This window comes from Trachypithecus francoisi, unplaced genomic scaffold, assembly GCF_009764315.1.
Source record: "Trachypithecus francoisi isolate TF-2019V2 unplaced genomic scaffold, Tfra_2.0 Lachesis_group0, whole genome shotgun sequence".
Lineage (NCBI taxonomy): Eukaryota > Metazoa > Chordata > Mammalia > Primates > Cercopithecidae > Trachypithecus > Trachypithecus francoisi.
In genome coordinates, this window is record NW_022681453.1 from 180,434,688 (window position 1) to 180,449,135 (window position 14,448).

The following is a 14,448-nucleotide window of genomic DNA, read 5'->3' on the forward strand; positions in this document are numbered from 1 at the left end:
AAGATATTTACTACATAGAGATCTGCTGAAGTTAATGCCTGTGTTTTCCAGAGTTTCAGACACCAGCTCACAGAAGGAACTCAGTTGGGAGCAGAACGTCATCCCTTAGCAGTGACTAGCCATATGTACGTGGCAAATTCATCTCCCCAGGACTCAATTCCTCAGTTGTAAAATGGAGAAAATAAAAATACCAACCTTCTAGGTTGATTGTGAGTATCAAACAGCAGTGTTAAATCCATCCAGTGCCTACCTAGCATCCAGGAAATGCTCATTCTAGGCAGGCTCAGATTATAGACCCCTATGATCAGGAAACAGTAACCTCATTTGGAGACCAGGGAAGATAGGAGCAACAGAAATTAGACACAAACTTGTCACATAATATTTCAGTGACAATGCTGAAAGCTAAAATGACTCACAACGCCCAGAGCAACCCCGGGACCACCTCTGATGCTTCTATAAACAACCCGTCACCTGCTCAGAGAAAAAGGAGAAATAATTGTATAAGACAAAAACATTGCTGTGAGAATATTTGAAATATTGCAGACTTAAACTGTTTTTAGAGCTCAAGCCAGGGCACAGCACTCATTATCTTGTATAACATTCTTAGATGCCTGTAAGCAGGTACGACTATTCCATTTTACAGATGAGGAAACTAGTGTCCAGAGAGGTTTTGCAATTTACAATGGCTAAGTCAGTGGAGAGCTGGAATGAGAATCAATTCTGCTTGGCCAAGGCCCATGCTGGGTCGCTCAACACCCCCAAGGGGCCTGAAGACTATCGTGACTGTCACTCTTTCTAGAAGTGTGGATTGATGAGCTGCTGTCAACAGGACAGAAAGGGAGCATGGAGATCGCACAAACTGCATCGCCTCATGAAACAGATGTACACAGACAAGCTTAGGGAAGCCAGGTCTCCACTCTGTCTTCTATTAAAAGGCAAACATTCGGGAGAGATAACAGGCTTTGCTTGACAGTATACTGAAAGCCAGATTCAGGGAGAAGAACAGCTGGAGGGATCTGGCAAGAGAAGTGGAAGCAGGACCAGGGAGACCAGAGATCCCTGAGGTCCACATCTCTGCCTTGTGGGGTTCATTTCCGGGATAAACACTGGCCTGCTGACCCTTTTCATTAAAATTTCCCTTTTACATAAAGGAGCTCAAGCACCACAACGTTCATCTTTCCATATTGTGATTGATGCTCGAAATCGGGCCTACTGAAATAATTCAATCAAAGGAAAAAGGCTGTATGACCAAGAAGATGTTCACTATATCATTACCTATAACATCAAGAAGCCAAAAAGAGACAACGTGACCAACCACAGACTATTTGTTGGGAAAGTAAATGATAATGCAGCCATATGGTAAAAGGTTATATATCCATTAAAACATACACAGGTAACGACGTCACTTTCGGTAAATCCGTGGTGACTACATGATGTCTGCTGTAGTGTGATTCTATAGACCAGGGGTTGACAAATACAAGCCATGGGCCAAATCTCCACTTGCTTTGACAACCAGTTCTACTGGAACAAACTATAACCATTCATTTCTGCATTATCTACAGCTGCCTTTGTGGTCAAATGGCAGAGTTGAATGGTTGCAGTAGATAAAACACGGTCTGCAAAGCCAAAAACACTTGTTATCTGGTCTTTTATTTAATTAAAGAAAAAATTTTTTAAAACAATGTCTTGCTCTGTTGCCCAGACTGGAGTGCAGTGGTATGATCATAGCTCACTGCAGCCTCAAAATCCTAGGCTTAAGTGATCCTTCTGCCTCAGCCTCCCCAGTAGCTGGGACTATAAGTATGTGTTACCACACCTGGCTAATTTTAAAGTAGTTTTAGTGAGACAAGGTCTTGCTATGTTGCTCAAGCTGGTCTCAAACTCCTGGCCTCAAGTGATCCTTCTGCCTCAGCCTCCAAAACCACTGGGATTACGGATGTGAGCCACCTGTCTGACCTTTTACAGAAAATGTTTGCTGGTCGTGTGCAATGGCTCTTGCCTGTAATTCCAGCACTTTGGGAGGTCGAGGTGGGCAGATCACCTGAGATTGGGAGTTCAAGACCAGCCTGGCCAATATGGTGAAACCCCATCTCTACTAAAAATACAAAAATTAGCTTGGCATGGTGGTGTGCACCTGTGATCCCATCTACTCAGGAAGCTGAGGCAGGAGAAGCACTTGAACTTGGGAAGCCAAGGTTGGAGTTAGCTGAGATCACGCCATTGCACTCCAGTCTGGGTGACAGAGTAACACTCTGTTTCAAAAAAAAAAAAAAAAAGGTTTGCTGACCCCTGCCCTATATTATCCATATATTTTATATTCTTTTGTATCTATTCAACATTTAATTTTTAAATTATTTTAATTTTTAAAAAAGTTTCAGTGAACATTGCTATGATTTTTGACACATGTAGTCAATGCTTTCTAAAAATGCAATCAATTTATAATGCCATCAGCAAGGAGTTGGGGTATCATTTTTACCCTGTATACCCTAAATATGTATCTACTATTTTGTTGCTGATTTAGAAGGTCTAAAATAAGGTCATTTGTTTCTTTGATTAGTAACAACTTAAACAATTATTTAAGAGCCATAGAAAATTAGCCATAGAAAGCTTCTCTTTCAAAACACGAATCTTTTTTTTTTTTTTTTTTGAGACGGACTTTCGCTCTTGTTGCCCAGGCTTGGAGTGCAATGGCACAGTCTCGGCTCACTGCAACCTCTACCTCCTGGGTTCAAGCGATTCTCCTGCCTCAGCCTCCCGAGGAGCTAGGATTATAGGCATGTGTCACTACGCCCAGCTAATTTTGTATTTTTAGTAGAGATGGGGTTTCTCCATGTTGGTCAGGCTGGTCTCGAACTCCCAACCTCAGGTGATCCACCCACCTCGACCTCCCAAAGTGTTGGAATTATAGGCATAAGCCACCGCGCCCGGCTTCAAACCATGAATCTTGTCTCATGTGTTCTTGATTGATGAGCTATGAATTGGGTATCTTTAGGCTAGGGACCTCATCACCAGAGCACAGCTCAATCCACTAGCTTTAGCCACAATCTGCATCCCCAACCTCCCACCTACTCTCTGAAGCCAGCTGTGCTCTCTGAAAGGATTCAAAATACACTGTTCGATATTTTTCTATATCTATAACATTGGACTTTAGACTACATCCTCTGAGAAATCCATACAGGGTTACAAACAGACACACACATCCTAGGCTGCCATTATCTTTAAATACCACCCGTAATCTCAAGTTCAAGCATCCCTTTCTCTGCTATTGCCCCATATGTCCCATTCACCCCATCCAGTCTCTAGTCCTACCAGCACCTTTGACCCATTGACCTTGTACTGTCCACCTCCCTGCTGTGGTCTCACTTCCCTCCACTCCCAGTAGAGTCCCTGGCCCAACCCTATACTTTCTCCCTTTGATCTGCCTCAAGCAAGAATGCTACTCTCTCCCTCCATCCAGGCAACTAACCGAGAAAACCTTAACTCTGTTTAATCCAGCCCCTCACATTCTGTATATCTCAATCTGGCAGCTCAACTTTCTTAGAGAAACAGAGACAACATGCAGACTCTTAGTTTAAATTCACAACCTCAAAACCTTAAGTGGCCCCCTGGTGGTGTGTGACAATCCTCCTACCTGCTTCCTCTCCCCAACCACTTATTTCCTGTCTTCTCCTCCCTTCTCAAACCTCTAATAACCCTTTGCTCTTTTTCACTCCCAGCTGGTCACTTTCCTGCTTTTCTCACTGGGAAAACTGAAGCAGTCCGGAGAGAAAGTTCACTTGATAATGATAACAGCAAACACTCACAGCACGCACTCTGTGCCAGGCACTGCTCTGAGTCCTTCACACATCACTGTGTATACATACAAGGTGGCCCTATGAGGAAGGTACAATTATCAACCCCCTTTTAAAGATGAGAAAACAGAGGCACTCAGATGCAAGGTAATATATAGACAGGAACTCAGTGAGATGCCAGCCCAGGCAGTCTGGCCCAGAGCCATGTGCTTAACCACGAAGGTCTCCTGCCATCTTCTGGTGTCTGCACCCCTCTCTCTGCCTGCCTCCCTGCTGCAATGGATGGGATATCCTATCTCTGGCCAACTCCCCTTCCATGCACTGGATCCCATGCCCTCTCACCTCCTCAAATTCCCGTACTCATCTGCTTCCTCTCTCCTGCAGCATTTTTTCCTCTGTCTCTTAATCCCATCAGCATTCAAGCATCTTAAGAAACCAAATCTCCCTTAATTTCAGATACTCCTACAGTTTCCACTCAATTTTCTGTTCCCTTAATATCAAAGTTTCTTTAAAGAGCTATCTTTACTCCCCGTCTTTATACCACATTTTTTCCCATTCTCCCTTGAATGCACTCGAATCAGACTTAATACAAGGGTCCATTTGCAGGCCCCAGCTTTCTGGACCCATCAGCAGCAATTTAACACAGCTGATCAATTCTTTTTTTTGATACTCTCTCTTCACGTGGCTTCCACAACATCACACTCCTCTGACTTCTATCTTACTTCACTGGCTGAACTTTCTTAATCTCCTTTGCTAGATTCTTCCCATCTCCCTGACCCCTCCATGTTGGAATATCCCAGGACCCTGTAATTGGATATTTTTCCCCATGTCTCTACTCATTCTCTAGAGAAACTCATCCAGCCTCATGGCTTTGAACACCATCTATACATTGTTTCCTCTCAAACTTGTACCTGAGCCTCACTCATGAACTCCAGATTTGTATATATCCAAATGCCTACATGTCCTCTTGAATGCCTAGTGGATGGATATCTCAGATCTAATCAGATCCAAGACTGGATTTGTGATAGCCCCAACATCTCCAACCTGTTCTTCCCTAGTCTCCTCCTCCTCCATAAAATGGAGTGGTAATCTGTTACATTGATGACTTCCAACAAACCACACCTCCTGGAATTTACACTTTTGCATAGTCCTCCTTCAATCTGGCCTGGATCTGTGACTTAATCAATAAAATAGAAGTGATCTTGCGCCAGTTTGGGGCCTAAGTCTTAGGAAGGCTTATCAGCTTCCACTTTTGCCATCTTAGAAGCCTTGAGCTGCTATTTAAGAAGTCTGGCGACCCAGATGGAGAAACCATGTGGGAAGAACACACGGAGAGAGAAAGGTCCTAAGACTTCACCAAGAAAGAAGAGCCCAGCTCTTCCGGCCAAGTCCAACTCACCAGCGAACAACAGGCATGAGTGACCACTGGCAAGACCAGCATAAGAGCTGCCCCGCTGAGCCCATTCCAGATTGCATAACCATGAATAAAAAAAATTTGGGGGTGGTTACCAGCAATAGATAATTGAAACAAATGGCAACTAATAATAAATGGCAATTAATAATAAAACAATAAAACAAATGGCAATAATTTTTATTATTCTAGCTGTTCAGGCCAGAAATAAAAGAATAAAACAAAATTTACAAACACAATAAAACAAAAACTAAAAAACAATAAAACAAATAGCAATTAATAATAATTATTATTCTAGCTGTTCAGGCCAAAACTTTAGAGTCATCTTTTATTCCTCTCTTTCTCTCATACTGCACATCATATGCAAATCCTGTTGGCAGTATCTTCTATGCACATCCAGAATCAGCCACTAGCACTGTGCCACCAGCACCTCACCTGGGTTACCATAGTAGCTTCCTCCTTTTTTTTTTTTTTTTTTTTGAGACAGTCTCGCACTGTCGCCCGGGCTGGAGTGCAATGGCATGATCTCGGCTCACTGCAACCTCCGCCCCCCGGGTTCAAGCAATACTCCTGCCTCAGCCTCCCGAATAGCTGGGATTACAGGTGCCCACCACCACACCCAGCTAATTTTTTGTATTTTTAGTAGACACAGGGTTTCACTATGTTGGCCAGGTTGGTCTCAAACTCCTAACCTTGTGATCCACCCGCCTTGGCCTCCCAAAGTGCTGGGATTACAGGCGTGAGTCACCGCGCCCAGCCAGCTTCCTCTTCTCTTCTACCCTGACCCCTGCTCTTCACACCCCAGTCACCCCACCTCAGTCTATTTTTCACAGGAGAGTCAAAATTACCCTTTAAAAATACAAGCAAGCAGGCATGGTGGCTCATATCTATAATCCCAGCACTTTGGAAGGCCAAAGCTGGTGGATCACTTGAGGTCAGGAGTTCCGAGACCAGCCTGGGCAACATGGTGAAACACCGTATCTACTTAAAATACAAAAAATCAGTTGGGAATGGTGGCACACACCTGTGATCGCAGCTACTTGGAAGGCTGAGGCAGGAGAATCACTTGAACCCAGGAGGTGGAGGTTGCAGTGAGCCAAGATGACACCATTGTACTCCAGCCTGGGTGATAGAGCGAGACTACATCTCAAAAATATAAAATAAAACAAAAATACAAGTAAGATCCCATATTCCCTTGCTCAAAACCCTACAGTGGCTGCCCATATCACTCAAAACAACATCCTGAGCCCTCACAATATCCTAAACGGCCCTATGACCTGCTGTCTCACCAACTTACTCTCCTGCCAATCCCACTCAGTTCACTCTGATCCATCCACATTGGCCTCATGCCCAAATGCCAAACAAGATCCATCGGCCTTTTTCACCCCCATCCCCTCTGACCAGAACACTCTTCCGTAGATGCTCACATGGCTGTCTCCCTCATTTAAATCTGGTCTCTACTCGAATGTTACCTAGTAGAATCCCGCCCTGACCAGTTTACCTAAGAGGGACCCCCATCCCACAACCAGCTATCCTCCCTGACACACTCTATTTCTCTTCATTACACTTCATCTCCATCTCCTTTTCTTTTCCTCCTTCCTTCCCTCTCTCTCACTTGTTTCTTGTCTGTTTCCTTCCCTCATCACTCAGGCCCCATCAGGGCATGGATTCTGAATGCTCTGCTGCAATCCCACTGTCTAAAACAGTATCTAGCCTGTGCAGTGCTCAATAAATACATGTTACATGAGTGAACACATTACAAATTGTTGCCTTTCATATCCCTGAAAACTAGGTAAAAATGGTCCTAAGCCTCCAACCTCAATACTGCATTTTGTGGGCCCTTCTTGGAGCTTGGAACTTGGCACAACAGTCATGTCAGATCTCCTTAACACCACACGATGTTGCTCATTTGCTCAAACTTTCCAAGGCTTCCCATAGCCCTCAGGATCAAGTTTGTCTCCTTCACATGGCTCATAGGCTCTGCAGGACCTGATCCTAACACCCACTCCAGGTTCAACTCACCAGCATGCACAACACTCCAGACCTTTGGTGACCCTCCACCTCACTGTGGTTCCTCCATCCTCTCTTCTTTTCTAGGCTACCCACAATTTGTGGAAATACAATGGGTTATCCAGTGGTGGTAGTCACCAGTAACTTGGGGTTATGGTGCCACCCTGAGCAAAGAGGGCAGACAAGGGTGCTTCTGGAGGCAGGATGCTACATGCTGTGTGGGGCACAGTGGAAAGTGAAAACGCAAGTCCCCTTATTTGAAAATTAGTGAGAATTTCAAGACAGTGATAGCAGGGTATTAATCCAAGCATGGAGCCCTTCCGAGCATGGGGTGCTGAGCAACTTCACAGGTCAAACATCCACGAACCTGGCCCTGTCTGGCAACCACAGTGAAACACGGCAAGATACAGCACTACGTGCCCAGTTGGGCTGGTCATGGCTCACAAATGTGTCAACACTGGCACATCCTCAGGGATACGGAAGTATACTTGCTTTTGGAGAGAGACTAGACCTTCATCCTTGAGGTGAAGAAGATTCTCTCTCCAGGGTGCCTGCTCATCAGATACTCCATTCTGGCTAAGTTTTTTCACTGCTTGCTTATTTAGTACAGGGTTAACTTAATGACATGGACCAAGTGCCAAGAAGAGAAAAGGGAACAGTAAGGAGAGAGGAAATTTCATCAACCTTTTTATAATGCAGAGCAACAGAAGCCAAGAAACCACATAGGATAGTAACAGTTCTACCTCTTTCTCTCACAAGTATTTCAGTTTGTCAAGTCTTCCTTTGGTTTTTGAATGACAGAGTCTTCCCAGTAAAGTAAGTTAATAAACTCTAGACAAGAAAAGTTATTCTTTCAGGTACTCAACTGAGTACTGGGAGAAATGCAATGTCTGCTCTTTCAGGAAGAGGCTGTCGCTCTGAAAATGCAAAACAATCATATTCTAATAAAACAATAATAAATACGAAAGGCACAGTTGCGATATTTCTTTATTTTAGGCCAGGACAGGAATAACGTGAAGTCGCTCAGACACTCAGCTTGCCATAATATAGTCCCCTTAGCATTTTCTTGCTTCTCCATATCTGACCTTGGCAATTTCAATTTCTCTTACAATCTCTTTCCTCTGTCATTCATGATTCTAGGTCTGAGTTTTATAAACATTAAAAAAAATCCACAACAAGAATATATTTTACATCGTGACCCAGTACACATGTATCAAAAGAACTAGGTTTCATGTGCAGAATGCTCTGATATTTTCTTCTGTATTTTATTTCGTTCTTTAGAAATGGTTTCACAACCCACTAATGGTTCATGACCCAGTTTGGAAACACTGTGATTTTAGATCGTACTTGTATACATTATCATCATCCACACTTCATCAAACTTTAACTCAAGCTCCGTCTGGGTGTCTACACAATCCACAAGAATAAAACATGGGTATCTTTTAAAAGTCAAGCATTTAAATGACTCCTGTAGCTGAAAAACAATGAGGACTGAAATGAAGGGAAGGCAGCAGCATGGAGAACAGGTCGTCATAGCTTGGCGTGCAAAACAGAAGCAGCCACACAGAGGGTGGAGGATGGCGAACAGGGAAATTTCTATGTCTGGTATCCTCCGTGTGGGCCCACTGTTTTGTTTAAAGTGGCACAGTCTCCCAGAATATCAGACACACTCACATTCAAACCCATGGAAACACTTCAAAGAAAAGATTTGTCTGTCATCTGAGAGGTTCCCATCTCCTCAGTCTCTCCCCTATCTTCTATAAATGGTTAGTCACTCTGTTCTGTCATCTTCCTCCTCAAAGAATTCCTCACACTACTGCCACTTCCCTCTTCTCTGGCCCCCTGCCTAGTCCGAGATGAGATTGCGGAATCCACAGCCTTCACTGTGGCCAACCAAGCCAACTGCTCTTAGGGCTGTTCCCCAGGCTGTGCCTTCAGTGGCTCTGACATCCACATTTTTCTAGCTGGCCTTCAGAATCTAGAACTTCCTTCCCTGGCACACCCACCCCGCAGATCATGTCTGTCTGTCTGTCTGTGTGACAGCTGCTCCTCTACCCCACCAGTCAAACCACATAACATAGCATTTCATAAGGATAAGATGGTGACACACTTGCTAGGAGCTCAGCACTGGGTTAGGTCCTCTGCACACCTCCTGCGATTCTCATGCCACCGTGCCAGGAAGGCTCCCAACTGGAGTAACTGGCTGGGAGTGGAACCCAGGAAGGATGAACTCCAGGTTCTTTCTACCACCTAACAATGGCCCCAATGACACCACACAACCTTTCAGCTACATACAAAATTGCCTTTCCTGCTTGCCTCCAGAATGAAGCTACTGACTAGAGGTGAGGGGTAACGTACGTGGGACCCTCTCCATGACATTAGTGGTAGGACACGGGTACTCTTGGTGAGGTTCCTCAGGAAGCATCCTGCCTGCACTGAGCACCAAGAAGAGTTGGTTCCACTTCTACCTATGGCAATGAGATTCGGATCACCAACGAGGTTACCCTTGGGGACCAGCGGTTACAGCTAAGGGTTACAGCCCTCAGCCAGTCGTGAGGTTGGTGTGCAGAGTGGCCCCATTCCCGCGCCACCATTTGCCTTCCCCATCTTTTCCCTCTATGGCCACTGTGTCATAGTCATCTCTATAGGCCACCTACAATTATCTCTAGAACACAGCAAGAAACAAAGAAATAGTACCTTGAATTTTCCATACCATCTCATATGCTTTTTCTGATGCTCTCCCTGCCCTTGTAGAGGAGCACCTCCGCCCGAGAATCAAATGCAAGGCTGTCCAGCCCTAAGGATAACCATTTATGTACAAAAATGTCCTTTCAAATTATACCTGGAATATCTATACTTGAAAGCAATGCTGGCCTTTTTCCCCACTCTACTTCTCCAATCTCACCACAATGAAAAGAATGTGCGTAGAGAAGGCTTGAGGATAGACAGAACCCCAACAATTGACCACAAATCCAGGGGGACATGCCAACCTACCTTGGTCAAATCCATTCCAAGTTTGAGTTGTGAAATGAGATGAAGAATTATACTACGCTGATCCTCCATAACGCCCAATTCCGTCTCTTCCTTATCTTCAGTGTCACTTTTTTCATCTTCGGACAAAACCAATTCAGAGCCTGAGTTTGGCTAAAATGAAATAATCAATAAAAATCACCAGCTGGTCCAACAGGAGTTAGAAATAAAGTGTATGAATTCATATGTTTCGCGATGACAGAAGAAACCCAATCCTGTCCCGGGCAGAGCTCCTCTGTGACCCAGTCCTGTTGGCCATGGGGCAAATGAGTCCCCCGGAGGTCGGCCCAGTGCCTTGGACACTGCATATCCCCTTCCATCTCTCCCGTCTTCCCCAATTAGTGAGCCTAAGGGACTTCCCCTGACAAAATAGCTCCCTGTTCTTGAAGAAACTAACTATAGTATATGGGTATGAGCTCCCTTCATTTTGCCTATTAGCAAGTAGGAGTTTACCAAAGTTAAACTCCTGTTAACTTGCACGACCCAGGCCACTTCATATCTAATATAAATTTTTCTGTTTATAAGTAACAGTTGGATTATCCAGGGAGTAACTAAAATAATTTATGGAAAAATGTGCTCAAAGACTATTTCTATCCAAATCAATTAGGATTACTCTACCAGGTGTAAGAAAAGGCTGAGAACTGGCATTAATTTAGGGAGGAAGGCACCAAATGAAAATGTAAGGCAAAACTCCTGAAACTTTATAATACTACTGGGATTCACGCTGGCCAACAGACCCTGCTTTCCTCGATGCAAGTTTATTAATTCAATCACTCGATTCCATTTTTTCACATTACATAGAAAACAGGCAACTTACTAAACTGGGCAAGGGGATTACTGCACATAAAATTTTCCAATATCCAAGTGTTAAGAACTCTGGCTACAAGGTAAACTTGCCCTCAGCATTCTATTGAAAGAAGTCTCCACATTCCACACTCCACATTTACCTATGTTCTTACGATGCTTGCTTATATATAAGCAAAAGCACTCTGCACAGAACATCATACATTTCTTTCCAATTATCAATAACAGGTCAGACATAATATACAGAAATTCAGAAGCTCAAAGGTATTAAATATGAAAGGATACAGACTTGTCCAAATGTTCATGCAAAAAACGAACAATTTACTAACCTCATTAGACAGAATCATTTTATATCTACAGGCACTTCTAACATACAAAGGTTATTTTAGTGGTCAAGGTGTTTAAAACTGTCTGGCCTTACATACCCACTGACCATTCCTTTCCAACATTCCAAAGAGAGGTAATAATGGTGTTCCTTCCCTCCTGGGGTAGGCATTTTTAAAACTTAACATAAATAGACATTTTCCATAGACATACTCCTAAGGTGTTCTCAATCAGCTCTAAATAATCCCAATTCGAAAGAGATGGTTGGGAAGGTCTCAGTGAAGCCCACAGGATATTCCCCCAGCCAAAAGCTAAGTTTTCTTTCATTATGTGCCCAGTTCTCTAGCCACCTCATAATAGGTATTATCTGACATCATTGGCAAGTTGCTTTGCTAGATTATGCTGAAATAATTGAGGAATCCTTACCTGTGCTAACCCTGAGAAGAGAAGCCACAGGGAAGTCTCTGAGCTGTGAGTTAACCTGATTCTACACTCGAAGTTAGGGGTAGAAGGACACAGGAACCCAGCACTTACAGCCAGTGGCCCTGGGGGTCTCCTCCAGCTCCACCTCATGACACCCCGTCCTGCTGCGTGACTGCTGCTGCTGCCAAGGCCACCACTGCTATGAGCCTGAATGGCTAACGCTGAGATTAGCAGGGCCTGCCTTCCACCAGCCTGTCCTCCTGGCTCTCCTCCCTTTTGCCTCTTCTGGATCTCAGGTCAGTTTCAAAGTGGGTGGCTGTCTCAGCTCCCTGTGAGCTTCCATTTCCAGTCTACGCTATGGAAGTCAGAGAGCTGAGACACAAATCCCTCCCAATGGCAAAGGTGCTACAGCTGCAACTTCCTCTGCAGTGACCTGGTGGGCAGTCATCTGTATCAGCAGAATTCCTCTCATCCCAGCACCAGCTGGGGGAGGAGAGGGCAGTGTCTGGGCATTCTACTTTGGGAAGAAAAAGGACAATCAAAAACAAGTGAAATCCAACCCCCACAGTGGACCCAACAGGTGGAGTGGGCTGCAAAGTCCTTAAACATCTCAACAGGAAAGGTAGCTCCATTTTGCGGGCAATTATTTTCTGCTTGAAATTAGCTGTTCTCACAAAGAATGGACTGCATACTAAATCAATTGCTCCACTGAGGCTGCCATAAACTTCATGAAGCAAAGAATGATTCATTCTTCTAAAGCTGTGATTTCCTATTTGCTCACAAGTCAGTGCAGGGGAAATCCTCATCTTTCCCACTCACTGCTACACTCAGTGTGATGTGTTTACAGACCTTCGGGGACCACACCTCCTCCTGCTGTCTGCCTTACTCGAAAATTCAATCCAGCTTGTCCCTGCCTTCCAGTAGCAAGTCTTTCACAAGATCCAGTCGCATGATACTAAGTACACACATAAATGCGAACACAGACCCCTCCAGCCTTTCCCATTGGAAATCAATAGCACGTCCTCTGTGTCTGACGATTCCTCTCAAAGTCACTGGCTCCAGCAGAGGAAATTAAGGCTGGCGCAGGTGCCCCAGAAGCTGAGTCATCCGGGGTGACTGGTGGCCCTGGAGTCCCGCCCAGGGAAGGACGGCCATGGGAGCCTGGCACACTGCCCTCTGGTGGCACAAATCCTGAGGAAGCCATGCCCAAACCTTAAACAAGGACCTAGGACTGTTTTCTCTCCCACAGCCTCTGAGAACTTGCCCTTTTTCTCCCAATGTGATTTGTAAAACATTCCCTTACCCAGCCTCAAGTAAATAATCAGAGTTAAGCTGGTTTCATACACCACGTTGACAGTAAACATCTTAGAGGACACACTTTCAATCCACCACACTGCAGCTCAGTCCATCCGCACAAAGAGAAGACCCTCCCAACCCCCACCGCAGTCCAACTTGGGGGTACATGGATGGAAAGGTAGGAGTCATCAACAGGTCAACTCTGTCTGAAATAGGTCCGTGGCAATGTAAATGCCAATCTACTGGCATCCACAAAGCATCCACATAGGCATCCACGGCAAGGAATGGAGGGTTTGAAGAGACAGGTCTTGATGGAGTTTTAAAGACACAAAACCTCCTTCCCTTTTAGGGTCGAAGGTTTGTTGATTCCACTACTCTGATGTGGAATTCAAAGAGATTGATAATTGTCACCCTCTCCAAGTGCTGGTTTCCATAATCAGGTCCCCATGCTTATCCACATCCATTTCCCCCTTCTCTGACAAAGTCCCGCTTGTCTCCTGGGAGTCCCTGCACGCCTCTCCTCTCTGAATCTCTGCAAATTTTCACTTATAAAACAATAACAACTGTCTCAAGGTCATCAAAAATGGCAGAACAGTGTTCCCCCATCTCTGAAAAATATGAACGTGGGAAATGGTTTCATAATGCTGAGAGAATGTATAAGACTTAAGCAGAAGAATCTTCAGATCCCCCATCCCCCAGAGATTTTTGCAAATAAGCCAGCCCAGTCACAAAAATGTATGTAAACTTGAAGATAAAATGGAATTAAAATATGTTTTAAAGAGCAGCAGGCTTTGAAAAAATAAGGATTTTAATAAAAACAGAAATTATGACTCAATATTTCTACCACACAAGCACCTCGGGGCATATGGTGCTACAAAAATCAAGCAACTGTGCCTATTAGCAAATGGGGAAGATGATAAGCGAAAATTCGACGGGCAGGAAAAAGCTTCACGGGCAGGCTGGGGTTTAGGGACATTCCCTGGTGACCCACAGTGACCTGTGCCCAGAGCAAGGGTTCTTGGCCTGGGCCCCAGGGACAGCCCTTAAAATATCCACCCCCATCCTTGAAATTTTATGTAAAAACTGTAAGTCTGGGCATTTTTCTGAAGAGGGGTCCATAGCTCCCTCTGGATACTTAGAAGGGTCTCTGCCCCTTCACTGACCTCTGGCCTCTCGAGGACCAAAGGCTGAGACCATGTGAGAGATGGGCTCAACTTGGGCTGGGAATGGTCCCATCCAAGACAGTCACAGCATCTACAGATGTTACCCGGCCCTTAACCGCAGGCCTCTGCTTCTTACTTATTAGGAGAAGCAGGTATATGGGGCTATGGCCACCGAGGCCAAAGCCAGGAGGCACAC

General features: G+C 44.7%; 1 protein-coding gene across 4 annotated transcripts in view; it reads right to left on the reverse strand.

Moving 5' to 3' along the window:
* The window catches only part of OSBPL10 (oxysterol binding protein like 10), a 331,754-nt gene that overhangs the window by 29,688 nt on the left and 287,618 nt on the right, over window positions 1-14,448 (reverse strand). For all 4 annotated transcript variants that reach the window (XM_033212888.1, XM_033212886.1, XM_033212887.1 and 1 more), the window contains one exon: window positions 10,207-10,356. In XM_033212888.1, coding sequence (XP_033068779.1) covers window positions 10,207-10,356 — 150 coding nt within the window. The remainder of the gene's footprint in view (window positions 1-10,206; window positions 10,357-14,448) is intronic.